The sequence below is a fragment of the Polypterus senegalus genome, chromosome 12 (genome assembly GCF_016835505.1).
Source record: "Polypterus senegalus isolate Bchr_013 chromosome 12, ASM1683550v1, whole genome shotgun sequence".
NCBI lineage: Eukaryota > Metazoa > Chordata > Cladistia > Polypteriformes > Polypteridae > Polypterus > Polypterus senegalus.
In genome coordinates this window covers 46,679,797-46,706,408 of record NC_053165.1, presented here as the reverse complement: position 1 = coordinate 46,706,408, position 26,612 = coordinate 46,679,797, and the positions used below count along the sequence as shown (strand labels likewise).

The window sequence follows — 26,612 nt, the reverse complement described above, 5'->3', positions numbered from 1 at the left end:
TACAATAGTGCAATAGAAATATTACAAGTACAGAGCAGAATTTAACAGTAGATGATATTACATAATACAATTTGGATTTGTTTAGAGTCCTGCAGACCTCGGCCATTAAGCTGCCTCCCCCAATTGGCCATTCCACAGCTGAAATAGTGCTGGGCCAGCCAATCCGATGAAAGGACCCCTCTACCCGATGATTCCTGTGATCCTCCATCAGAGATGACTTCACTTTGGGCAGGCAAAACAACTTGGAAGGTGGGCAGTGGCACCAAGTGCCACATTTGAGAACCGAGAAGAGAAACAGAATTGGGTTAGTAACAAATTATAACTATCATATTACTTATGTTTTACTGCTAATGACTAACGACTGAGATGCAGTCTGTACAGTTAATCAGCAGCTTTAGTCAGGATATGCTAAACTGAAGTAGTGAGTCTATAGCCGAGATTTGAAAGCTGAGACCGAAGGAGCATCTCTTATAGTAGCAGGCAGACCATTCCACAGTTTAGGGGCCCTGTAACTAAAAGTATGATCTCCCACTGTTTTTTTATTAATTACTGGAATCATAAGCAGACCGGCATCCTGAGATCTTAATGTGCGCTCTAGTTTGTATGACATGATAAATTCAGACAAATAAGCTGGACCTTGGCCATTTAAGGTTTTATATGTTAAAAAGAGAATTTTGAAGTCTGTCCTAAACTTAACTGTGAGCCAGTGTAAGGATTTAAGAACCGGAGTTATGTGTTCATATTTTCTTGTTCTTGTAATAATTCTTCCAGCAGCATTTTAGATTAACTGGAAGCTGTATTAAGAACTACTTGAACATCCAGTGAACACGGAATTGCAGTAGTCAATCCTACTAGAAATAAATGTATGAATTAATTTCTCAGAATCACGCTTATTTAGGAAACACCTTAATTTCCCAACATTTTTAAGATGGAAGAAACATGATTTGGACAACTTTGTAATGTGCTCTTAGAGTCAAAGATAACTCCTAGATTGCAGGCTGATATAGTAAAACTAATGGTGATTCCAACTGAGTTAAATAATGACAAAATATTGTTGCAATCAGCATCATACACTCCAATAATTAACAGCTCTGTTTTATTGGTGTTTAAAGATAGGAAGTTCTCATTCCTCCACTGCTTTAATTCACAAGTCAAAGTCAAGTCAAGTTGGGGAGCATGCACTGGTACAGTGCATTGCCGCACCCACTACACGACAAAACAACCCCCTGGCAACCCCTCAGGAAGACACGTGGTCTAGTCCCACCCGCTGGAAATGACCCTCTGTCTGCCGCAGCCAGGTGTTATGTGGGCGACCCCTTGGCCAGGTCCAGCCACTCGACCCCTTGGCCTGGTCCAGCCACTTTTATCCAGGACACTTGCAAGCCCAGACACTCAGACTCCTCGCTCAGTCTCTCGAGTGCTCTGATCAGAGCCTCCATTGACTCAGCATCATCAGCAAAGTCAAGATCCGCGAATCTTTCTTTACCAACAGATGCCCTACAGCTGCTGGACCCCACGACCTTGCCCAACACCCAGTCCATACAAGCATTTTACAGAGTAGGAGCAAGAACACACCCCTGACAAACCCTAGAATCAACTGGGAAAAACACAGAGGTTCTTCCTCCACTCTGCACAGCACTCACAGTACCAGTGTATAGGCCGATCATGATATCCAGCAACCTTGAGGGGATCCCGCGAACCCTCAGGATGTCCCACAGGGCAGCTCGAGCAACTGAATCCAATGCTTTACGAAAATCAACAAAGGCTGCAAAGAAACTCTGCTGATATTCGCATTTGTGCTCCATGAGAACCCTCAGTGCCAGGATGTGGTCAGTGGTAGACTTCTTAGGCATAAAACCAGACTGTTCCAATCGCTGGTAGGTGAGCAAGTGAATATGGATCCTATTGAGGACAACCCTAGCAAGGACCTTACCCAGCACAGAGAGCAGTGTTATCCCCCTGTAGTTGCCGCAATTCAGGCGATCACCCTTTCTTTTACAGATAGGGACGACAAGTCCCGTTTTCCAGTCATTTGGGATGATGCCAAACTCCCAAATGGAAGCAAAGACTGCTTGCAATGCCAGGAGGACAGCCTTACCACCAGCCTGGAGAAGTTCACCCCGGATACCGCAGATACCTGCAGATTTTCCTCCCTTCAGCTGGTTCACCACCTGTGCAGTTTCAGTGAGATTGGGTGGTTCACAGCTAATTGGAGGATCAGCTTCAAGAACCGTGGACCAAGAGGTATCCAACGTCCTAGCTGGAGGATCAGCTTTGAACAACTGCTCAAAGTAGCCAGCCCAGCGGGTCAAAACTGCAGTGTCATCCATAAGGACCATTCCATCAGACTGCGACTGTCCGTGGAACAGATTTGGATGTGCGTAATTAAACAGAACCTGCCCAATTTCCCTCACCTCCCACCTACCTCTATGCAGAAAAAAAAATTTGCTCAGTCTTGAGGACTCAGACAGCATTTCCGTAATATATAAAACTATTTTACAGTCCCTCCCTTTCAAAGATCCAAGAGAACAGTGGGAAAGGGATCTCTTACTCAATATTTCAGAAAAGGAGTGGAAAGTAGCAATGCACAGAATTCACTCGAGCTCTTAATGCACAAAGCATAGAATTATTCAACTTAAAATTATATATCAAGCACATCTCTCTCGTTTAAAATTGTCCAAAATGTTTCCCGGGCAAGATCTTACCTCCGAATGCTGCAATCAAGTTCCCACCTCACTGGGTCACATGTTTTGGGCCTGCACCAAATTAACATCATTTTGGACCAAAATCTTTAAATGCCTTTCAGACAGCCTTGGAAACATAATCCCTCCTAATCCACTAACAGCTGTGTTTGGGGTACTTCCAGGTGGGCTTAAAGCGGAGAAGGACAAACAAACTGTAATTGCCTTTACTACAGTACTGGCACATACACTTATCTTGCTCAATTGGAAGAATCCTAACTCACCTATTCTAAGTCAACTGCTGTCATATACTATTTGAAACTGGAAAAAATCAAATTCACACTTAGAGGATCTGTACAAAACTTTTTCAAAACCTGGCAGGGTCTAATCAATAACATTTCAGAATAGGCATTTAAATTGAGGAAGCAGGTTCTCTTCCCTCTTTTACTCCATATATCTGTATTCATTTATTATTTTATCTATTCATTTGTCTTTACTACTGTGGTGGGTTGGCACCCTGCCCAGGATTGGTTCTTGCCTTGTGCCCTGTGTTGGCTGGGATTGGCTCCAGCAGACCCCTGTGACCCTGTCTTCGGATTCAGCGGGTTAGAAAATGGATGGATGGATGGATTTGTCTTTGCTAGCATAAAGTTTTACACTGCTGGCCTAGCTCTCTTTCTTAGGGGTGGGGGTTGATTTGTTTCAAACCTTTTTTTCTTTTTGAAAAACTTGAGTTATGTGTATGGAATGTTATTTGATTTTAATAAATTCAATAAAATTTAAAAAAATAAAGAAATAAAGAAAAAAAGAAAAGAAAGGTATAACTGGGTGTCATCTGCGTACGAGTGAAAATTAACATGGTGTTTTCTAATGATAGATCCCAGTGGCAGCATATAAAGTGAAAACAGTAAAGGTCTCAGTACTGAGCCCTACGGGACACCATATCTCACTTCTGTGTATAATGATGGAGTACCGTCAGCACATTTCTGTATGTATTGGAATCGATTTGATAAATAAGAACTAAACCAGGTGAGCACAGTGTCTATGAGCCCAACGTCATTTTCTAGCCTGTGCAGTAAAACAGAATGGGCAATGGTGTCAAATGCTGCACTTAAGTCTAACAACATAATTACAGCGGAGTTCCTTCATCAGAGGATATCAGAATGTTCGTTTCTGTACGATGACCAATATGGAAACCAGACTGAATAAATAAATAAAGGTTAACTTCTTTCATAAAAATTGTAAAATGAGGTTTTCTATCTGTGAATTTGCATTTATTATTGTGAAATTTTCGCAAAAGAAAAGAAGGCATTCTCTTTACAGTATTTTCATTATACTAATAGCATGCAAACATAATATTTCTAAAAGGAAGAGAGAAATGTAATAAAATACTACTGTCATTTAAATTGTTGTCATATGCCAAACATGTATGAGTTCAAGTGCCAGGCCAAAATAAATAATAAAGAATAGTTTCTGGGTGCAATTTAACATTTGCTTGTATAAGCACTGAGGAAAACAACTGACCAGTTTCAGCAGTAGACGGATGGACCTATGGCATTTGTTTTACTATGTTAATACATTAATATATTCTCATGCCATGAAGTTAGTTTTAATTTGTTGCTTGAAATTAAAAGGGTTAATTAACAACAAACTATTATTAAATTACTGTAAAAATAAATGAAGGATAAAAGTAATTGATACAAAATGTCACATGTGAGAGTAGCTTATATAGGCTACTTGTTAAAAGAATATTTGTATTTCTTTCTGTTAATTTTAGAAAGTTAAGTTGTAACTTAAAGCCATGTTAAAAACAGTGTTTCAATTAAAAACATTACCCATCTATTTATCCATGTCAGAGTGGTAAGGGACCCAGTGGTTATACCCAGTAGTATTACATACAAAATGGAATCAGCCCTGGACATGGTGCCAGGCCACTGCTGGTCACAATTGCATTCACTGAGGTTGGCCAATTTATGGTCACCACTCCCCAAAGATGCGGTACCTGAGCCTGGGATATTAAACTAGGACTCTGACTTTGGTAAACAGTAACCATAAATATTGTTTCTCCATGCTGTACCATTAAAGCAGGCAAATTTAAGGTAATTGGTAGTCTGCATGAACCAACACCATTAAACTTTGTTCAGGAATTATGAACTCTTTACAATTAATAATAAAAGACATTATTACATCAACAAATCAAACAGTTTACCTGGCCTTGTAAAGCAAGATCTGGCACAGAGCTTCTTTAAAGCCAAATCGACATATATTATATAAATAATAAGAACACCAATGTATTTCTAATATGAAAAAAATGAGTAAATAAAGAAGAGTACAATACATTTAAAATGCATGAAGCAATATTTATCTATTGGTATTTTGAACCTGTTAAATTTGATTCAAGCAAGCACTTATTGGATACAAGTAAAGAACTCAGTCTGGACAGAGAGCCATTCCACTGCATACTCACACTGGGCCAATCAGAGTCACCAATCAATCTAAGCTGCATATCTACGATAGTGCAACAACACTGCAGTTCCCCAACAAATGATAAATTAAGAGTAAGTTTTGCATGCACTTTAGAAAGAGGACTATAGACAAATGGAATAAAAGTTACCAAGTACTGTGGTAGAGCAGTAGGGGACCAGTGGTTATACCTGGTAGTATTACATACAAAATGGAATCAGCCCTGGACATTTAAAAATTTGACCTTTAAAACTCACCTTGATGTTATTTTGGATTAGGATTGATAGGCTTTGTTGATCTAAATGCACCATTCTTGTCACAATTGTTCTAATGTTCAAACCTATGGTGACTCAGAAATCACATAAAAATGGTACACAGTCTCCATGTCAGGATTCAAAAATGGTAACTAGAGCATTAAAGCTAACGTATTCACCCTACCTCAACTGAGGAACATATACCATACTAGAAGAAAATAACTGTCTATCGATTTGAGGAGTTTATCACATTTATCACTACATAGTTCAATGTTCATTAAACCAAATTATAAAAAAGGAAAATTGACTTTGAAATGCAAACAAATATTTAATACATTTGTTCTTTTTCTGAAACAACTTACTACATTACAGTGTCGCTGAGAGTGAGGACAGTTATGTATCTGCAGTACGCGAAGCAGGGCTAGGACCATGTCTGTGTAAAACTGAAGTCCACCTCCGTACACAATCACTCAAAAATAAGCCTAATACGTGAATTACCTCAGGTGTCTCCAATAAGGTCAAGGAAATGCATTGTAAAATCCTTTACTCTGATTATCATTGTAGTAGGTAGCTAAGTACATTTTCTAATGATGTGCTCCCATTTATTCATTCTGCAAAAAAGAAGTCAAAACCAGTATTCGTTTATTTCTGCTGCTCTGTTGTTTGAATGTTTTTATAAAATCATACAGATTTCGGAAAGTGTTTTTTATTTTGCATATTCAAAGCCATATTAGTTTTGATAACATATTAAAATGACTTTGTCTCTTGAAAGAATATCATAGTCAAAAAGCCAGAGGCATAAGCTCAAAATCTAACTTTAGATTGTTCTCTTTTGATGTAGAATCCCTTTAAACAACTAGAAAAAAAATGTCAAGGTCAATAAACAGCAACACAGCTAAACATATCCTTTACATAAAATCACTGTTGATAATTTATTTGAATTTTTAAAAGTGCAATTTTATTGTATACATAATGTCTGTGTATGCACAGTCTAAGTAAAATTTTCATTTTCGATAATTGGTTGTTCTTATTGTATATGTATTTTTGTACTTATAAACTTGTCAATAAATAATTTATTTAAAAAAAATTAGTCACTCATGTTCAGTTTTCAGAATAACTAATCTGCCATTGACGGATGCTATAAATGTACGGAAAACCAAGCAGTAACCCAACCTGGACCCAGATAGACACGCACAGAGCTGTGAGAGCAGAGCAGCAGCAGTGCAAACCACCGCATCATTCGAAATATTTAAATTAAAGCATGCGAATTAGGCGCGTGAAAAAGACAACTATTTCCGGTGACGCGTTGGGTCCTAACGGTGTGGCGCTAAGAGCTTAGACTGCCGACATGTCTGGGAGAGAAGGTGAGTAGTTTGTGGAATATTCTGTCTATTTTAGGTTTTTTATTTTTAAATGAAAGGAAAAGTGAGAATAGGACTGATCCGAAAAAAAATATAATATTTAATCACCCAGTTTATACATGTGCCATACCTTTAAGCACGTTTATAAACAGTATTCATTTTATTACTTATAATGCAGTAGTGAAATACGCTATAAATGACGCTGATTAAATCCATTTTGGAAAATGCGGTTTTAATAATAATAATAAAACTGTTTCGACAGATGTTTGTGCTTTTGCTGTTTTTAATCGGCAGATGTTTGTGCTTTTGCTGTTTTTAAACGTGCAAAATAGTTAAATAGCACGTCTCTTATAATTTTTTAGTTCAGTTTTAAACATTGTGTCATATCAAAGTTGTACATGAATATGTATATGTCCCCGTAAGTCGGAATCGTTTTAATTAATCCATCTTCTCGGCAACAGGCCTTTACCCTAAATCTGTCACCTACTGTTTTATTTTTATCCCGTCGTGTTGTTTGATTTACTTAGAACGTTTCGAGATGTTGTAAGCCATTAAACACTTTACAATTGCATACAAAAGTTATGGAGAACCCAGGCTAAATAACATATTTTTGAAGTAAAAAAAAAATCGACAGCAAACAACATAAAACAATGACAATTTTATGGAACTGTTAATGCACAGTTGCGATTTAGTTGGTGATCAGAAAATATGTTAAAATAAAAAAGGAGTAAATGTGACATTGTGATCTGTAGCTGGCAGGGTGGAATGGGTGGAGAAGAGTGATTTGTGACAGACGGGTATCGGCAAGAGTGAAAGGTCTACAGGGCGGTAGTGAGACCAGCTGTGTTATGTGGGTTGGAGACAGTGGCACTGACCAGAAAGCAGGAGACAGAGCTAGAGGTAGCAGACTTAAAGATGCTAAGATTTGCATTGGGTGTGACGAGGATGGAGAGGATTAGAAATGAGTACATCGGAGGGTCAGCTCAGGTTGGACGGTTGGGAGACAAAGTCAGAGAGGCGAGATTGAGTTGGTTTGGACATGTGCAGAAGAGAGATACTGAGTATATTGGGAGAATGATGTCAAAGATAGAGCTGCCAGGCAAGAGGAAGGCCTAAGAGGAGGTTTATGGATGTGGTGAGAGAGGACATGCAGGTGATAGGTGTATCAAAACAAGATGAAGAGAACAGGAAGATATGGAACAAGAGGATCTGCTGTGGCAACCCCTAATGGGAGCAGCCAAAAGAAGAAGTAAACGTGTCGTTTGTAAAAGTTTGGGCAGCCTTTTTAGTTGTCCGGTCTCCGAAGTAGTTATACTGTTAATGTGATTTTGCATAGCTTGTTAGGTGTTACCCTGGTCAATAATTGCCATGAGGAACTGTTATCTTTTGTTGATTATTTTACAGAATCCAATTTGTGACTCCTAAAACATTGTTTAGCACTCAAGAATTGTGCTGTTCTAAGCAACCTACTGAAGATATAAAAAAATTCAAGTAATTGATGTCTATAAAGGACTGAAAGGCTATAAAAAGCTAGCTATTCCAGCTGGTAGTTTCCACAGTCCAAAATTAGTAAATGCTATTTAAAAGGAACCATGGAGGTCAAGGTAAAATCTAGCAGACTAAGAAAACTGATCGAACAGCTTATATACTGTGTAAGAGGGCAAAGCAAAACACCCATGACTGGATAGGTCCTGCAGGTAAGTTTAGATGAAAAGGAGCGCTGCTGCTCTTAACACAGACATGGCCTTCTTGTGAAAGCCATTAGAAGGAAACTTTATCTGCAGTCTCAGTACAAAAAACAGAGTCTTAAGTATGCCAGACAACATCTGCATAAGAGAAAGGCATTTTGGAATCAAGTGCTGTATACAGAGGAAGTCAAACTATTTGACACAGTCTTGGAAGTTTGTTTGGAGAGAAAAAAAAAAAAGAGGATGATTTGAAGAAAATAAAACCTTGCCAACTGTTAAGTGTGGGGATGGATCCATTATGCTTTGGGTCGTGTGGCAGCAGTGGCACAGAAAGTATTTTGTGAGGAGCATGCCCAAACATTTGTGAATGCCACATGTACTTTTGTTTGTTTATTTACATTTTACTTTTTTTAGTTTGTCAAATAAATCAGAACTACACATTATAATTTTTCTAAAATTGTTAAATATATTAACATAATTAAAGTTGTATTTACTATTTTTACTTCAGAGTTGTACATAGACCTGTATGAAATGTTTAAAAAATATTTAGTTGTAAGCATTTCAGAAATCCATTAATTGTGTTCTGCCCCTTTGTACAGTGAGTCAAAAATTAAATCTGTAATCCTTTTAACCTGTGTGTATGTATGTATCTATGTGTGTGTGTATATATATTTACTGACCTTTTCATAACACCCCAATAATCGTCAAATTCTTGTGGCACATTTGTTATTTTCATCTCAACATTTCAAACTAGCGCTGCATTCCATTCACAGTCTTACTGTTTCTTTTGTAAGTCTTTGCTTGACAGTCATCTTAATTTGATTATTTCAGTGGTTGTGTGTGGTTAGGTGGTATTGTGAGGAATATTTTTTTTTTTTTTTTGCACTGAACATGCATTTCAGCAAACTACATTTAGGCTTTTTTGTGTCTGTCTTTCAGAAGTGGGATTTTCCTGGGTCTTCTACCATGGAGCCCACTTTCTTTCAGACAGTGATGGATTGAGAAACTTAATATTGTATCTTGACCTGGGGGTCAGCCTAAATCTGTCTTGATGTTTTATTGAGTTTGAATTGTGGAAAAAGAACCATCCTTCTGTTCAGTCTTGGATTTAATTTTCTTTTGCCTCCATTCAAGTAGGCTGAATTATAAGATTGAAGACACCAGTGACACTAAGTAAAAAGATTTGTTAGCATGGGATATCACTACAATGCACTTACTTCTTAGATGTCCCAATATTTTTCTGTGCATTCTATTTTATTTATTTTTTTAACATGTTAAGTCCTAAATCAAAAGCCAAATGTCTACTGTATTGAATATGGAAAAATGAATGGTGTATGACAGTTACTTTGGTAGTTTCCAACTCATTAAAGAGCAACTCATACCGTTGTTTTAGATAGTGGAACAGTACATACTTTTGGCCACAATTGTAATAAAGGTAGAATGACTATAACTAATAACTAATGGTTAATTAAAACATCAATTTCTCCCCAGGATGATAGGAGAAGAGTCAGAATTTGTGCACACATTTTGGTTTAAGTTTATGATCCTGTCTTAAAATGAATGTATTTATTTTTCTCCTCTTAATGAGTAGTTTTTCTTTCCATTAGGTGGTAAGAAAAAGCCCCTCAAACAGCCCAAGAAACAGTCAAAGGATGAAGATGAGGTATCTGTTTATAATATTCTGAAGTTCTTAAATTCTTGACAAAAATATTTGCTGTTGTATTAATTCAGATTCTATGATTTGCAGTTTTACAGACTTTGTTCTTGAAGTAGATATTAATATTTTTAAAGAAACATTGGCAGGTTTGTTAAATTATTCAGATGTAAACATTTGGACTATTGTAAATGGAGAACTACAGATAAATATTAGTGTGTATATTAAGTATACCTTTAAAAATGGCAACTTATTACAGGAGAGGAAAAGGCAATAATATTGTCCATTTTCTTGTCAAAGTTTTGTGATTGTCTACTCGGATTCATTGAATGTAAAATGACAGAAAGGAATTACTGAAACTGAACACTGAGAGAATTAAAGGGATGCAACGCTACATCCTTCTCTAAACATTTTAGAGCGAGATACTCATTGCACTGATTCACTCTCGCCTCTCTCTATTCAGTACTTTAGGTAAGTGAGGACTAATGATGTCTTGTGATGCTGGCTCAACCCAGCTCTGTAGCACTAAGGTATGGAGATGTGCATCATATTTTTCATCTGTGTCAGGAGGCAATTAGAAATATCGTCATGCCAGATTATACTGTATCAACACAAAAGACCTCTCTGGGACTCATTCTTTAATTCTGGAGTAAAACAGTTCTTCAGCCCTTTGCCAAATGGGATCCTCCTTTTTTGATTCCAAAATTATCCCTTTCCCATTCTTAACATAGAAACTTTGGCTTACCAATTTTTATTTTTTTTAGTGGTAGCCATATCTAAATGTTAATTTTTTTTCATATGATGTGTTTTGGACAGTAATCCAATATTAAATACTAGTTAGAGGTGCATCATGCATGATTTTTGTGGCAGATTCTTATGTTAAAAAAAAAAAAATCATCCAATTCCGAGTCCACTTGCAAAGTTCAAACAGCTATAACTGTCTTCAAGTGTCACAAGGACTATTTGTTTCAGTAAAGCAGCATTAAATTGTACCATTTGTGGAATTAAATCTGCTCAATGATTTAAACGCTGAAAATAATGTAATTATTCTAAAGTATCAAGTTGTAAACAGCAATTTTCCTTTCGTCCATTTGCGTTCCTACAGAATTCCTATTCATGATTGTGGACAAGTGAAACCCTGAATTCTACTCTAGTTGAAGTTTAAAGCTATCATTTTGATTTTTTTTTTTTAAATACAATTTTATTGACTTTATTGAAATCACACATCATTTCGTACAAATATATCAATTTTACAAAAATAGGATTGAAATCAAATCAACCCCCACCCCTAAAAAAGAGCATGGGCAGCAGAATACTATTTAAAGCTAGTAAAAATAAGTAAATAGATTGATTAATAAGTGAATAAAGATAAATGGAGAAGAAAAAGAAATGCAGAGAGAATCTGCTTTCTCAGTGCTTTAAAAGCCTATTCTAAAATGTTATTGATTAGATCCTGCCAGGTTTTGAAAAATTTCTGCACAGATTCTCTAAGTGAGAATTAGATTTTCTCCAATTGCAAATAATATATAACATCAGTTACCCAATGACTTAAAAGAGGAGAGTTAGGATTCTTCCAGTTTAGCAAGAAAAGTCTACGTGCCTATAGTGTAGTAAAGGCAAAAATAGTTTTTATCTTTCAAATGGTAAGCTGCAAGGGCCACTGCTGGCCACCAACCTCAGCATGTCCATGGACTTTTCTGCCCAGTTAAATTGATTTGATTCCTGCTGTGTTGCATAACATTTTTATATAAACAAATATTTTCCTCAAATATTTGTTCCACAATTATTTTCACCCCTGTTCCAAGAAATCAACTAATATTTAATGAGAACACATGGCAAGTGCTCTGAGGCCATTTCTCCATGCAAAATCTCTTTAGATCTTTCAGATTTGTTAGTTCCATACTTATGGACTGTCCTTTTTAGCTCACCCCACAGGCTGTCAGTGAAGATTAGTTCAGGGAACTTGGATGATCATGGCGGAAATTTAATTTTAAGGTCACAGGACTATTTATTGTGTTAATTTTGAGGTATGCTTTGGATCAATGTCTAGTTGGAAGATCCAACTATGGCTCAGTTTTAGGTTTTGATATAGTATCTACTGAGGTCCTTGGTGTGTGCCTATCATTCTCTCTGTGCCAAACCAACCTCTTGTGTTTATTGCTAAAAAGCTCTATTTTTGTTTTCATCTAACCATAGAACTCCGTCCCATTAAAAGTTTCAGTAACATTTAAGAAACTATAGGCACACGAGTTTGTTGTGTAATGACCTCAGAAGCATTTTTTCTTTCCCCGACAACTAATTTCTGCAATTTTCTAGTTTTCATTCTTGATGATTTTTTTTGACCACTCCAACCAGCCTCCTCACTGTGTGTGGGGTCTGTTTAGACACATGTCCTCTTTCTCTCTGGGTTTTATTATCATAAATTGCTTTAAACTCATTCAAATGTTTGTACCAACTCAGATAAACTTAAAGGAATAGTATATCCAAAATAATTTTTTTTTGTTTTACTTACTGCAGTTTGATGGCTGAGAGAGTTTTAATCTCATGTTTTCATGGATGACAGTGATAATAGACTTTATGATAGAATGAGCATCTAATGTGACCAAACCTAGTCAGCAGCAAACAAAGATTCATAATTCATACATCAAGCCAACCAGTCATATGCTGACCATGGGCAAAACACGTTCATTTTTGATTAAGATATTGCTAAATATTTCCGGAAAATCAGAACAGGACATGCATGTTTGTTTTGCTCCTCCTATATCACATATTTTTGGACTGTGTTTAACTTAAAGTGGCAGTTATTCCGGAAATGCAACACTTGCCACCAAAACCTTACTATAAAACAGCTTCTTTCAAACTTACTCTGATGTTGAAAATTGAGATTCCTCCCCTTATAAACTCAATAATTAGTTTCTTAGTAATCTAAGTGATTGGCTACTTTGTGTCATTTACAGTCTTGTATTAAACAGTTGTATGGCAGCTTACTGTTATTATGAGGAATGGTATATCCATATTGATTTTGAGATCATTCTTGAATTATATGTTTGGGTTCCAATTCTAGCCTGATCTCTTCCAGTGAGAATATTGTATAGTCAATCATATTTTTCATTTTTGTCCAACCAATGTATATAATAGGTCAATTGACAGTGTAGTGAGTATGGTGGAGTACATGGATTTGCACTACAACAAAATTATTGTGCTGAGCAGTGATACTGAGATGGGCTTTGGCTTTCTACAGGTTTGCAATTTGTGAAAGTGGCTTTTTGAATTGAGTAATCCTTTATTAAAGCTTTGCTTTAGCATAGTTAAAGAAAAAAACAGGGTGGTTGTAGTGGATAGAGTTGTGAGTAATAATCAAAACATTGCCATTTTTTTAATTTAATTAAATTGTATAGTTTATTTTCCTTTTAAATACTCACAATTATTAAAAAAAAAAAAATCTGTAAAATGAAATATCAATGTGTTCTTTGTGTGAGAATTAGGCCTACTGAATTTAGTAGGTTACTTTGGTATCAGAATACAAGACACACCAGATAACCAAAAGGGTTAAAGTTATAGTACTACATTTAAATATTTTTTACCTGTTTAAACAACAAAAACTGTCTTAAGCACAACAGACTCATTTTAGTTAATGTTTTATCTATGTGATTCTGAACTGAATATAATGCTTTGTCCTTCAGATTGTGCTTTGAAAACAAACTGTAAATCCGGCTAAGAAATTTACTAGCATGTGGAAAGGACTGACTAAAGTGTAATTGTGTTTTGATAATGCAAGTAGTATTTTAATGTGAAAATTAATCATGAAATAAGGCTGATTAAATAGCAAAAATTTTTATAATTGCTGATTTCCAATTTAGTCAGATGCCGCTTTCAAACAAAAGCAAAAAGAAGAACAGAAAAAAATGACTGAGATGAAGGCGAAAGCTGCAGGAAAAGGACCTCTTGGTAAGCCTTGCATTTTGCTTTAGTTCTAAGAAACTAATCCTTCACCTAGGGTCACTACAACTAAAATGAGGCTAATCAAATCTTTATATATAATTTGATACTATCCGTATGTATGGTGTTTGAGTCAATACCCCGTATGTATGGTGTTCGCGTCAATACCACGACTCAATACAAGTTAGAACCATGCAATGGGACTCTGCCTCTGTAGTTAGAACATATCGTGGCAAATGCGGATGCAGTATTGCATGGTTGGATAAGAATGTTCGAATGCTTCAGTGACGCCGCTGGACGGCCGAGTATAGTAATTCGGTGTTGGTTCGAGCAGATAACAGTAAGTTCAGTTGCTTTTTGGAACGTTGGTTTGGTGGGGCGTACTTTCCAGGACTAACATCGTCGACTGACCCCATTGACAGCTCCGGAGCCATAAGTAATTTAGAACGTATCGCCATTTGCTTGGTACGTCGAAATCTATCTTTGGGCAGTTCAGTTTTGGCATCCGTCCTTCTGACATCTATTGGCAAACTGAGTAATGACGGCTGGGTATTAACAACAGTCATTGTTTAAATTTTAGCCGATCTAAAATGACCACGTCAACATAATTATTACTCCAACTCTGATTAGAGTCATAAAATACGGTTTGTTTTGAAAATTTGTTTACTGGAAAAAATAAATGAGGAGTGCCGAAGAGCTGAGTTCACGTCTCGCAGCCCCCTTTAAGCAGGAAGCTCTTCATTACATCGGCCAAAAAGGTCTGTTTTAAGCACAAATCAGTGCCATGATACCAAAATCATTTCAAGGACTTAAAAAAACAAAATTCTTTGCAGAGAAAGTATGGATTTCACAAACGTAGAATTTGTAGCCTGATTCAATCGGGCTCCCAGTCGCTACTATAAAAGTAGATTATCCTTAACTTTTTCAAAGTGTATATTTTTACTTGTAGGGTTTTAGATTTTTTTTGTTCTGTTTATGTCTGTGAATATAAAAATAAAAAAAATATACCTGCATTTTGTTGTGTTCTGGTTGCTTCAGTAATATGCCATGCAAGATCACATTGAGCTCTTAGTGGAATTCAGCTCTCTAACCAAACCCTTGCAAGTCCAAATTAATTGTATCCAAATCTCCCGATAGTGTCAAGTAAATCATATTTTTAATTTATCATAGCTTTTTTGCTGTAAAAGTTGCTTAAGTCAGTGTATTTGTACAAATTTTCTTAGGACTATTTGAATATAAACATTACGCAGTAGAGGAAACATTTATTACAACACTAGCTTTGCAGTGGTGGAGTCAGCTGCTGGTCACTTTAGTGTGTTTATGTGATCTGGCTCTTACCCATTTAATGCAGACCAGAGCTGTGATGGAACGTGACTTTAGCAAAGCCAAATAATATTGAGGTGTCACTGTTAAAGAAGTGCAGAAAAAAGTTTCATTTGACGAAAGATTTATGTTTGAAGAAGTAAAAGAAGTTTAGTTCAAACTGAGTGTTGTATGCACTTCAGAATTTGAGGAATGAAGAATGTTGGCTGGATGTAATTCTGGGTAAATCTTAACTATCATAACGGTTTATGTTCCATACTTTTGCTGTATTATGAAAATCAAATATTTAAAGAAACCGTTTATAAAATATAAAAAAGAAAACTCTCTTAATATGTTCTTTAGGTTTATGTAAGACAACATATTAGAAACTTTTAAGAGACAGGATTAACTTCTCCCCTCTCTCTTTACAGCTTCTGGTGGTATTAAGAAGTCAGGCAAAAAATAACATTTCAGGATCTAAAAGATTGCTTTGGGGTCCAGTCTCCTGTCCTGCAATTTAACTTTGCTTACTTTTTGTTTTCTGCAACAACTGTATATTTGTTTGAGGCCGTAATAAAGTTGTTTTTTTAAACACCTTTTGTTTTTGTATTTAAAATTTGTCTTACATGTTCTGAATAAAAGATGCTAGCTTGAACATGTTCAGTGTGAGGTGTTCATTTGTGATTTTTATTGATCATTTGTATTTATGTTGATTGTAGGTGCAGTATAAAGTCCTACAACAGCAACATTTACTTTTCATATATGGAAGTAGCTTAAAGTGCTTTACAATAGTAATGGCTAAGCTCAGTCACAAAAGAAGGTAAAAACTAAAGAACAGTTATTTATAACAATCATCATGCTCAACCAAAAACAAAACATACGGTCAGAAGGATATTCTGCACTCCAGGTAAATGTCACCATTAACGGGATACTCTTGGAGTTTTCTATCTTTATCTTTACCGCATCTCAAGTGGCTGCTGCCTACTTTTGCCAGTGGGGGTAGTGGTATATAGTGCCATCACAGAGTACCTCGGGGAGGGTTGGGTTGGTGATGGTGGAAGAATCTACACCAATATGGATAGGGAAATATTGTTTGCAGGTGGGATTATATATATTACATCTGTAAACAAGTAAGTCAATTATAAAAGTAATGTACATTTCTTCTATTCAGACAGCTAGGGTTCCTACATGGGTTTTTTTTACTTGTGCACTGTCATTTTTATAATGCGTTAGGGGCCTTTATCTCTATTCAGTTAGTTTAAAATTCAAAATATTCACAAGATGTGTGTGTGTATGTATTTTGTGTGTGTGAGATATATATATATATATATATATATATATATATATATATATATATATATATATATAGATATATATATATATAGATAGATATAGATATAGATAGATATATATATATATAGATAGATAGATATAGATATATATATAGTACATACAGAGAGTATAGAAAAGAATCGCCCCCCTTTGAAATATTCTTTGTTTTTGCTTTACAGACTTAAATCAAAACACACACACACAATATTTCCCCAGCTTTACTTACTCAATGCAACCTCTAACATCCAAGTAAAAGATATCACAGCTACAGTTCAGAAAAATTATAAAAAAAAAAAAAAATCAAAAACAAGACATACTGAAATTAATAAAGGATCACCCCCATGGTCAATATTTTGTTAAACCACCTTTTGCTTTAATGACAGCCTTGAGTCTGTTGGGATACTTCTCTATCAGCTTTGCACATCTAGATTGAGCCCACTGAAAATATTTGCCCTCTCTTCTTTACAGAACTGTTCAAGTTTGGTCAAATTGGATGGTGAGTGTTGGTGGTCTTCTATCCTCAAATCTTTTCCACAAATTTTCAATGGAATTTAGGTCTGGGATCTGACTGGGCCACACGAGGACATTCACGTTTTTCTCCTTCAGCCACTGTGTGGTCAATTTTGCTGTGTGCTTTGGGTCGTTGTTGTGTTGAAAGGTGAACATTCTGCCCATCTTCCACTTTCTGGCAGAGGGTAGCAGGTTTTCCTTAAGAATTTGACAGTATTTTGCCCCATCCATTTTTCCTTCTACTCTTAACGATAGTCCTAGGCCCTGTGGCAGAGAAACACACCCACAACAGGATGCTGCCACCTCCATGCTTTACTGTAGGTATGGTGTGTTGTGGATGGTGAGCTGCATTGGATTTCTGCCAGGTGTACTGTTTGGTATTGAGACCAAATAGTTTGATTTTGATCTCATCTGACCATAAGACCTTTTCCACTTGGCATCAGAATCTTCAGGGTGCATTCTGGCAAAGCTCAAACAAGCCTTAATGTGGCCTTTCTTGAAAAGTGGCCTTTTCCTTGCGACCCTCCCGAACAAGCCACAATTGTGGAGTGCTTGTGAAATTGTTGTCACATGCACACAATGACCACTCTTTGCTGTAAAATCCTGTAACTCCTTCAAAATGTCCATTGGCCTCTTGGTAGGCTCTCTTACTCCTCCATCCAGTTTGGAGGGATGGATGGATCCTGGGAGGGTCCTAGTAGTACCAAACACTTGCCACTTCTTTATTATGGACTTGACTGTGCTCCTTGATGTTGATAAAGCCTTTGAGGATTTTTTTGTATCAATCTCCTGCTTTATGTATTTCTTCAACTCTATCCCTGGGATCTTTTGAAAATGGCTTGCCACCTATAGTCAGTTGTTTGCTGTCAGTTGCACTACCGAGCAAGGGAATGAATGCTCCAGGAAGAGCTGTTTTATGCTTTACTAATCACACTGATTACAATTGATCACAGGTGGAAGCCAGTAACCATGGTCTGCAATGGAAATGGTGCTTACTTACAGCTGATTGGGTTCACAACTAGAGGGGGGCGGCGTTGATCCTTTATTAATCTCAGTATTTCTTGTTTTTTATTGTTTAAAATTCTTCTGAACTGTAACTGTGATATCTTTCACGTGGATGTTATAGATTGCATTGAGTAAGTAAAGCTGGAAGAAATATTGGTTTGTGTGTTTTCATTTAAGGCTGTAAAGCAAAAAAAAAAAATGGGAATATTTCAAGGAGGGTGATTCTTTTCTATACCTTCTGTAGATTGCCTCTATTCAGACAGCTAGGGTTACATATAAGAATGTTTTTTTACTTGTGCACTGTCATTTCTAGAATACTTTAGTGGCCTTTACCTCTAATCACTTAGTTTAAAATTAAAAATGTTAATTTCACGTGTTGTGTGTGTGTGTGTGTGTGTGTATATATATATATATATATATATATATATATATATATATAAATAGTTCTTTTTGTATATGTATATACAATATATATTTTTTTATTCTTTTATGTTATTGAACCTTAAACCTGATGCCTGTAATAAAGCTTAGGAGAGAGAATTGCTACTTTAAAAAGAAACAAGCATTGGACATTTTTTTTTTTTTTTGCCTGTCCAGTCTGCATTTCAGAGTAGCCTTAAGTGGTTCAGCATGGTAATTTGTTACCTGTGGCCTAATAAGATGAAGTAAACTGTGTAGTGCAATCATATAAGCTTGACACTGAAGGAGAATGCAATTGTCTTAGCACACCGATTATGAGGTGTTGCTATTTTGCCTTGTACATTTTGATTAGACACTGCCAGTATCGTACGTTTGGGAACAAAACATGTCACAGCCAGACATCACACTTTAAAGAAATGAAGGCGTCTGTAAGAACTCATTGCCGTTGCCCTTTGTGCCTTAGGCTTCCGCTTACCTGCAATTCTAAATCAGAAACAAACAACAGGGACAGGTTTTGTTTAAAGGTGACGATTCTTCCGTTTTTCTTGGCCATTGTCAATTATCTAGATTTCATAGTCTACAAAAAATGATATATTGTTTCTCAGTTTGGGGCACTTTTCTATAGATTGTTTAGCTTCTGCAAATAAACATAAACCAGCATACTCATTTCCCTACGATTTTAAGTCCTAGTCTTTATTTAAATGATGTTAGCCAGTCAGGGGTAGTCGCATGTCAAGAAATTAGACCACCCTGGCCCATTTGGCCTTAAAGCCGGATCAGGCCAGAAATGGCTTGGAGCCACTCAGATAATAAAAATTTGGATAATGCATTCATGGCGCTAATATTCATGTGCATTCGGCGACTAACTTAACTGATCTGAAAGATGGAGCGTTTCACATTTTTTTACTTCATTTAAAGAGTTACATTTTTTTATTTGTTGAATAGCTTTGTAACAATGCATCATATTAATATCGAAAATAGAAGGCAATTCCACTTGTTAGTAGACTCCATTAAATATGTGCTTTTTAACCGCACTTCACAATGGAGTTAAAAACGGAGCACAAAGGGGCTTGTGGTGGCTCATACATTTTTATACACAACTGATTCCAGTTCAAGTGATGTGAAAATGGCATCACCTAAATCTAACTATTATATTAGTTAAAACACAGTAATTGTGTAAATAATGTAAAATGTATATAAATAAGTAAGAACTTGAAAAGGAACGTATATATCGTATAACGGAAATATCAGGGGATTACCACGATTGCTTGTATATCGGGGACTGTTAGATCAGGGTGAGCTGCACACCCGAGATAAGCCTGCCACCTCCCGATGCTACTGTCAATTTGTTAAGTTTTTTAGCCAGCTGCACCTTTTCTGTGTTATTAAACCCCATTTAGCTGCATGTTGATAACGTCGGTCCTTTATAATAGTCATCTGCAGATAATATTAGTTCAAACAATTCAGTCTTACATAGGCTTACATCGTTGCTTTCCCTTCCATTTATTTCCAGAGAAGGTTCTTTTTTTCTGCTCGATTCGTTAACTCATCTAAAGCGGTAGGAGAAAGCGCTAGCGTGAGCTGTGTGCGCGTGCGCACTCTGCCCGGCATCTGATCGGCTGTCAGACGAGTAAAAGAGAAAAATCTACAAAACACAAGTGCAAGTAACCGCTCTCAAGGTAAAATTGAAACAGTAAACTAATTTCTGTTTGATGTCACACAGAAAGATACGGAAGTTAAACTTGTGAGAGAAAAAAACAAGGGTTTGATGTGGAAATGTCGAGAATAAAGTCAACATGTCGACTTTAATCTCGATGTAAATGTCGAGAATAAAGTGGAAATGTCGAGAATAAAGTCAGCATGTCGACTTTAATCTCGACGTAAATGTCGAGAATAAAGTGAAAATGTCGAGAATAAAGTCAGCATGTCGACTGTAATCTCGACATTTAGATTTTTTTTTTCTTCGCTGTGTCCGTATTTTTTTTTTTTTCCACAGTGGCCCTAATACGCTTCCGTAGAAAGATCCTCCGTTTTAAGATGGAACAAATTCGCCAGTGCTTTTCAATTGGGGATTTTAAAACTTCGTACAGCGCGATCTGTTCAGGATATTTCAGCAAAAATTGAACTCCGCACAATTCTTTGAAGAATTAGTGTGACACATCTCAACAAAATTGGATCGCGGGAGTCCGAGCTGTTTCATGTGGACAGACATACAGACTGTGTTGTGCACGATCTAATTCAAAAGAGCGCGTTCACTGAACAAGCTCATTTCTCTAAGAGCGGTGAACTTAACGTAACGTATTTGCAAGTGAAGAAACTTTAACGTGAGCTCGTTCAGTTTTAAGTGACATTCTGGATCTGGTTTAGCTCCAGATTAAACGTTTTGACTTACCCTATAATGTAGGGGTACAGGAGCCGAATCCGAATACGGTATTCGGATAAGCACAAATAGTGGATATTTTTACGAATGTTTATTTCGTACAATTTTTTTGCCATTTATTTTTACTCGGGGGTTGGGGATAATAACATCAAATCAAATATGAACTGTCTGTGTCTGCCTGAGAACGCGGTGAAGCTCCGTTTTCACTTTTAGGAAAACGTTGTAGCCTACTTCGCGAGGCCACTTTATTATATTTTTCCCCGTTGGACATGCAATATGTGACATGAATATTGACCGACTGCGTAATAAGTTAGTTCGCCGACACACTGGTTCACCAGTCACCATTTGTGTCACACGGTTGGAAACAGAGCGGTAATTTACATGTACACTTGCATCTAATTAATTTCTTTTTTGATCGGGAGGATATTAGTACTGTATATACGGTTATATGTGTTTATTGCTGGGTATAACTCAATAAAGTGTATTTAAATAAAAAATGTCTTCATGGTTATTGTATTTCATTCAAGAACATTGTAATAGCCTAAAATAAGGCAGGCAAAATTGAAAAAATGTAAACTCGCGGGTTATGTATTCTCACTCCTTAAAAAATCCAAAATGAACTAGTGCAAAATTGAAATGGTGAACTATGAACGTGAATGTATTCATTTTAATCTGTGTGAACTGAACTTTGAGCGAGTTCTTGTGAGGTGTGGACTTGCACAACACTGCAGACAACCAGACGTGGGCTTTCACGCACTGTAAGAGAACGCACGTAGAAAAACTGAAATTGACTTGTTGAAACGTGGCCGACAGTGTAGGGAAGTTGACCGTTAAGTAATGAACTGATCACGAGAATGACAATAACACGCCTCTGCTCAAATTCTGTCTGGTAATCACAATTTTTGAACAGTGTGGGCTTCCCCTGTTAAGACCTGAACTCAGCAACGGTGTGAATTCTTCTTGTAAATTGCTTGAAAAACTTGAACTAAGCAGCTTTTTGGTTTCTTGTGTGGGGCTGGGACAAAAAGTCTTTTGCTCAGATATTCTGCTTTGAAATATTAGTATTTTAAGTTAGAGTAGTGCTGTTTAGACAAAAGTTAAGTGTGAAACCTGGAATACATAAAATTAGCAATACATATTAACTATATGAGAACATGAATATTTTAATTATATGTTTTATGGGTTGTTAGATATAAAAAAAGAAATTGTTGATTTCGAGTATGGAGCCATCTGAGAAGGTAAAGTCCAGGATGAAACAAAACATTAATAAGAAAAAAGAGGATAATTTGCACCAAAGTGTCCTGATCCACCTCTTGAAGGTCTGAATGTGAAGCATCATTGCTGGATCATTTTACAAATTATATATTTTATTACCTGCACTATATTTCCAAAAATATTAGGAAGTCTGCCTTTACACACACATGAACTTTAATGACATCCCATTCTTAATACATAGGCTCTAATGTGGAGTTGGCTCACCATTTTCCTCTTCTGGTATGGCTTTCCACAAGGTCTAGGAGTGTGTTTATGGGAAATCCTGACCATTCATCCAGGAGAGCATTTGTGAGGTCAGGCACTGATGTTGGATGAGAAGGCCTGGCTCGCTCGCAGTCTCCGCTCTAATTCATCCCACAGGTGTTCTCCCAGGTTGAGGTCAGGCCTCTGTGCAGGCCAGTCAAGTTCCTCCACACCAAACTCGCTCCTCCATTACTTTATACATCTTGCTTTGTACACTGGTTGATGCGCAGTCATGTTGCCGTCCCCAAACCGTTCCCACAAATCTGGGAGCATGAAATTGTCCAAAATGGCTTAATATGCTGACACATTAAGAGTTCCTTTCACTGGAACCAAGAGGTGAAGCCCAACCCTTGAAAAACAACCCCACACCATAATCCCTCCTCCACCTAACTTCACACTTGGCACAACGAGTAACGTTCTCCTTGGCAAACCCGTCCATGAGATTGCGTGATTTGTCACTCCAGAGGACACATCTCCACTGCTCTATAGTCCAGTGCTGAACGGTGGACTTTACACCACTGAATCCGACGCTTTGCATTGCACTTGGTGATGTAAGGCTTGGGTGCAGCTGCTCGGCCATGGAGACCCATTCCATGAAGCTCTCTACGGACTGTTCTTGAGCTTTTGGAGGCCTGTAGTTATTGACTCTGCAGAAAGTTGGCGACTTCTGCACACCTCAGCATGTGCTGTCCCTGCTCTGTGATTTTACGTGGCCTATTACTTCGTGGCTGAGTTGCTGTTGTTCCCAATTGCTTCCACTTTGTCATTATACCACTAAGAGTTGATCGTGGAATATTTAGTTCTAGGAAAATTCACGAATGGACGTATTGCACAGGTGGCGTCCTATCACGGTACCAGGCCTGAATTCACTATTGTTTGTAGAGTCCTTCTGCAGGCCTATGTGCTCAAGATGATTGGACCACCGGAATTCAATGATTTGGAGGGCTGTCCCAATACTTTAGGCAATATAGTTAATATTTTATCTTTGTATTGACATTTTTGTTCCTTAGTAAATACTCTAAAAATCTTTGAATATTAATATGGCCTAGATTCTTATATTTTCTGGCCTCAAAGGTACATGTGTAAGGAGGTGCCACCTAAGGGGCGTCACTGAAGGGCTAAGCAGGGTCAGCAATGATTAAAACTGCATTCTGTCTGAACTGGATAGTCAGAATTTGTGAGTTCCTTGTTGGAATTTTTAACTGGATCGTCCCCCACAAGTCAGATTTCCTACTTGGAAACCCGGGACTGGTCTGTCAAATCTGAGTTTTTCTGACTTCAGATTATGACGTCAATCCAAGCTGGCAACATGTTTATCACAAATGTTAGTGAAAGCTGTAGTATTCTAGTTATTTGCCCTTCTGTCTACTTGTGTCTCATTAAATCCGATGATGGAGAGTACTGTGTATGGCTATCTGTGGACACGTCGCTACAGTGTTTGGATGCACAAAATATCGCCTAATGTGTTGAGTGATGCTGTGGATGGTGTTCGTGATGTTTTCCTTGAGTTCATGCAGCGAATGTGGATTGTTGGCGTACACCTTCTGCTTTAAATTTCCCCAAAGATAAAAATCACATGTGGACAAGTCCGGGGAACATGGTGGCCATAACCCCTTGCTCACAGTTCGCTCCTCTGTAAACAGTTCATGAACCCGTGCCAGTGAGTCGTGTGAGGTGTGGCATGTTGCCCCATCTTGTTGGAAAAAGCAGTACATTTTTTCTTCTGGTGTTAGTTGGTCATAAAAGTGTTCAAAGATGTCCAGGTAAAACCGCGGAATTCACAGTTGATTCGAAGAAAATTGGGCCCACTGTTTGTGTTCGTGACACCGCACACCAAACGCCAATTTTCTGGTTGTGAAGTGGCTACTGCCTCCTCCTTTCCGTGGCCCACACTGTATAACAATGAAATGTGAAAACTTCCAAGGGGGAGGACGCTTTATACACACCATATTTCCTCAAGATACGAATCACACATAATAAGACATCCCATTCTCAATCCCTTGCCCTGATCTGTACCTCACCACAATTTGATCATGGCGGTCTTACACAGAGTTCCTTGGACTTCTTGGCTTGGTTTTTGACTTTTAATGCAGTGTGAATTGTGGGATGTGTGCCTCTCTAAATGATGTTCAATCAATTCAGTTTGCCTGAGATGGACTCCAATCAAGATCTCCACACATCTCATGGAGAATTCAAGCAAACAGGAGGCCCCTGACCACAATTTGGAGCGCCACAGCAAAGGGTCTGAATACTTTCATGAATGAGAGATTTCAGCTCTTGATTTTTAAACCTTTCTGAGAAACTGTTTTCACTTATTGAGTGGAGGTGGATGGACAGAAATGGCAAATCTAACCATTTGAAATTCAGTCTACAACACAATAAAGTGTGCAGGAAGTGAAAGGATCTGAATACTTTTGTAGGTAAGGAACTGAACCACTTTCAGCTTGCTGTTACAAATGGGTCTGCATGAAGACTTTAACCCACCCAGGGTTATGATTCTTTCCATCGCTTATATGTGCTGTTTTTTAGTTTAATGCAAATAAATATAGATTTTAAAGGAAAGCTTAAATCTGGTGTCCCTGTTTGACCGTTACTAGCGTTGCCAGGAGGTTTTGATCGTTCAGTTTATTTTTTCCTAGGTACAGTCACTTAAGGGCACTCTTGTGAAGCCCTCAGTTGGTGGTAAACTGGATTGAAGTAGAGGAGAGGAAACAAAGGCAGCCCCAGTTAGTGAGCAGCCCGCCATAGCGGACCCCAAGATTGAATGCGAGGAGCACAGATGGTGAGACAAGTAACAGCGGGTTTGACGTTTCTTGTGTGAACGCCAGGGGTCGCTGTCGCCTCGTTAAAGCCAACAGACAGATACACAGACACAGGATAAAAGCACAAAGAAGCTCTTTTAATTGTGTTTCCTTCTTCAAAGTGCCTTTTATGCACTACAGCCACCATAAACAAGTAAATAAACAACAAATCCACACAAATCTCTCCTCCACTCCTCCTAGCAAGCTCTGTCCTTCTATCTCCCAACTCCGGTTCTCATGCTGGGTCTCCACCAGTCCTTTATATAGCCATTGACCCGGGTCAGATGGAGAATCATATTTTTCTTCAGCCCAGATGTACTTCTGTGACTTGGGAGTACTTCCAGGCTATGTAGACAGTAGGGACTCCACAGTCTCCCTGCAGCGTCTCCTGGCGGCACCCATGGGACCCAGCAGGGCTGTGTTGCTGAACTCCAAATCCCATAGTGCCCTGCAGGCATCTGGGGCACCACTGCAGTCCAGGGAAGGTGCAATCAATCGTCCTGGGGGAGGCAGTGTCCCTGATAAGCTGCCTTCCCCCATCCTTGCATAGCTGGGACGCCCCAGCCGGGATAAGCTTCTGGCTGTCCCTTAAACCTGCTACCCCCCATTTAAAAAAGAACCTAAGAGGTTAGTTTGTATCTTTCATGTTAGGTGCATGTCATGGGTGATATAATAACACAATAACACACTTGCTTTTGTACTTTTTGTACAATTTTGTACATTTCTGTACACATACAGCCAGCAGTCACACCACATGCACTTCAGAGGAGATCACCCACCTGACGCTAAGCTTATTCAGGCCCCGCCAGTAATTGGATGGGAGACCAACCAGGAAAAGCTTGAGTTTCTGCTGGAAGAGGTGTTGGTGAGACCAGCAAGAGGTGCTTACCCTGTGGTCTGAACGTGGAACCCAATGCAGCGACGGGGACACTGTGCTGTAAAAATGGTGCCGTTCCTCGGATGAGACATAAAGCTGAGGTGCTGACTCTCTGTGGTCATTAAAGATCCCTGGGCATCCTTCATAAAAAGTGGGGTGTATCCAAATGTCCAGGCTAATTTGCTCTCTGTGGTCGTAGTCATTCTGGTCCCCTAATCATCCCCTGTCTCTGTCTTTGTCTCTCCTGCCAGTTCACCACCTAACAGCTAATGTGTGGTGGGCATATTGGTGCAAAAATGACTGCTGTCGCTTCAACCAGCTTGATGTTACACATTAGTGGTGGCTGAAGTGGCTTCCTACTGTGGCGTAGAGCCGGGACACCTCTACACTTGAAAGACTAGGGGTGGGAGTGTATCCAGAGCATTTA

At 37.9% G+C, this 26,612-nt stretch overlaps 1 protein-coding gene across 1 annotated transcript; it reads left to right on the top strand.

The window, feature by feature from the left end:
- The first annotated feature begins 6,668 nt into the window (after positions 1 to 6,668).
- Positions 6,669 to 15,997, top strand: tma7 (translation machinery associated 7 homolog). The gene is made up of 4 exons (XM_039771953.1): positions 6,669 to 6,762; positions 10,055 to 10,110; positions 13,962 to 14,049; positions 15,774 to 15,997. The coding sequence occupies exons 1-4, from the start codon at positions 6,747 to 6,749 to the stop codon at positions 15,806 to 15,808; spliced, it is 195 nt and encodes a 64-aa protein (XP_039627887.1). The 5' UTR covers positions 6,669 to 6,746; the 3' UTR covers positions 15,809 to 15,997.
- The last annotated feature ends 10,615 nt before the right edge of the window (positions 15,998 to 26,612 follow it).

Excerpts from the sequence above, each read along its gene's own strand:
- tma7 (XM_039771953.1), top strand. Across the intron at positions 10,111-13,961 it reads AGTCAAAGGATGAAGATGAG|TCAGATGCCGCTTTCAAACA; the intron begins GTATCTGTTTAT and ends TTTCCAATTTAG. Across the intron at positions 14,050-15,773 it reads TGCAGGAAAAGGACCTCTTG|CTTCTGGTGGTATTAAGAAG; the intron begins GTAAGCCTTGCA and ends CTCTCTTTACAG.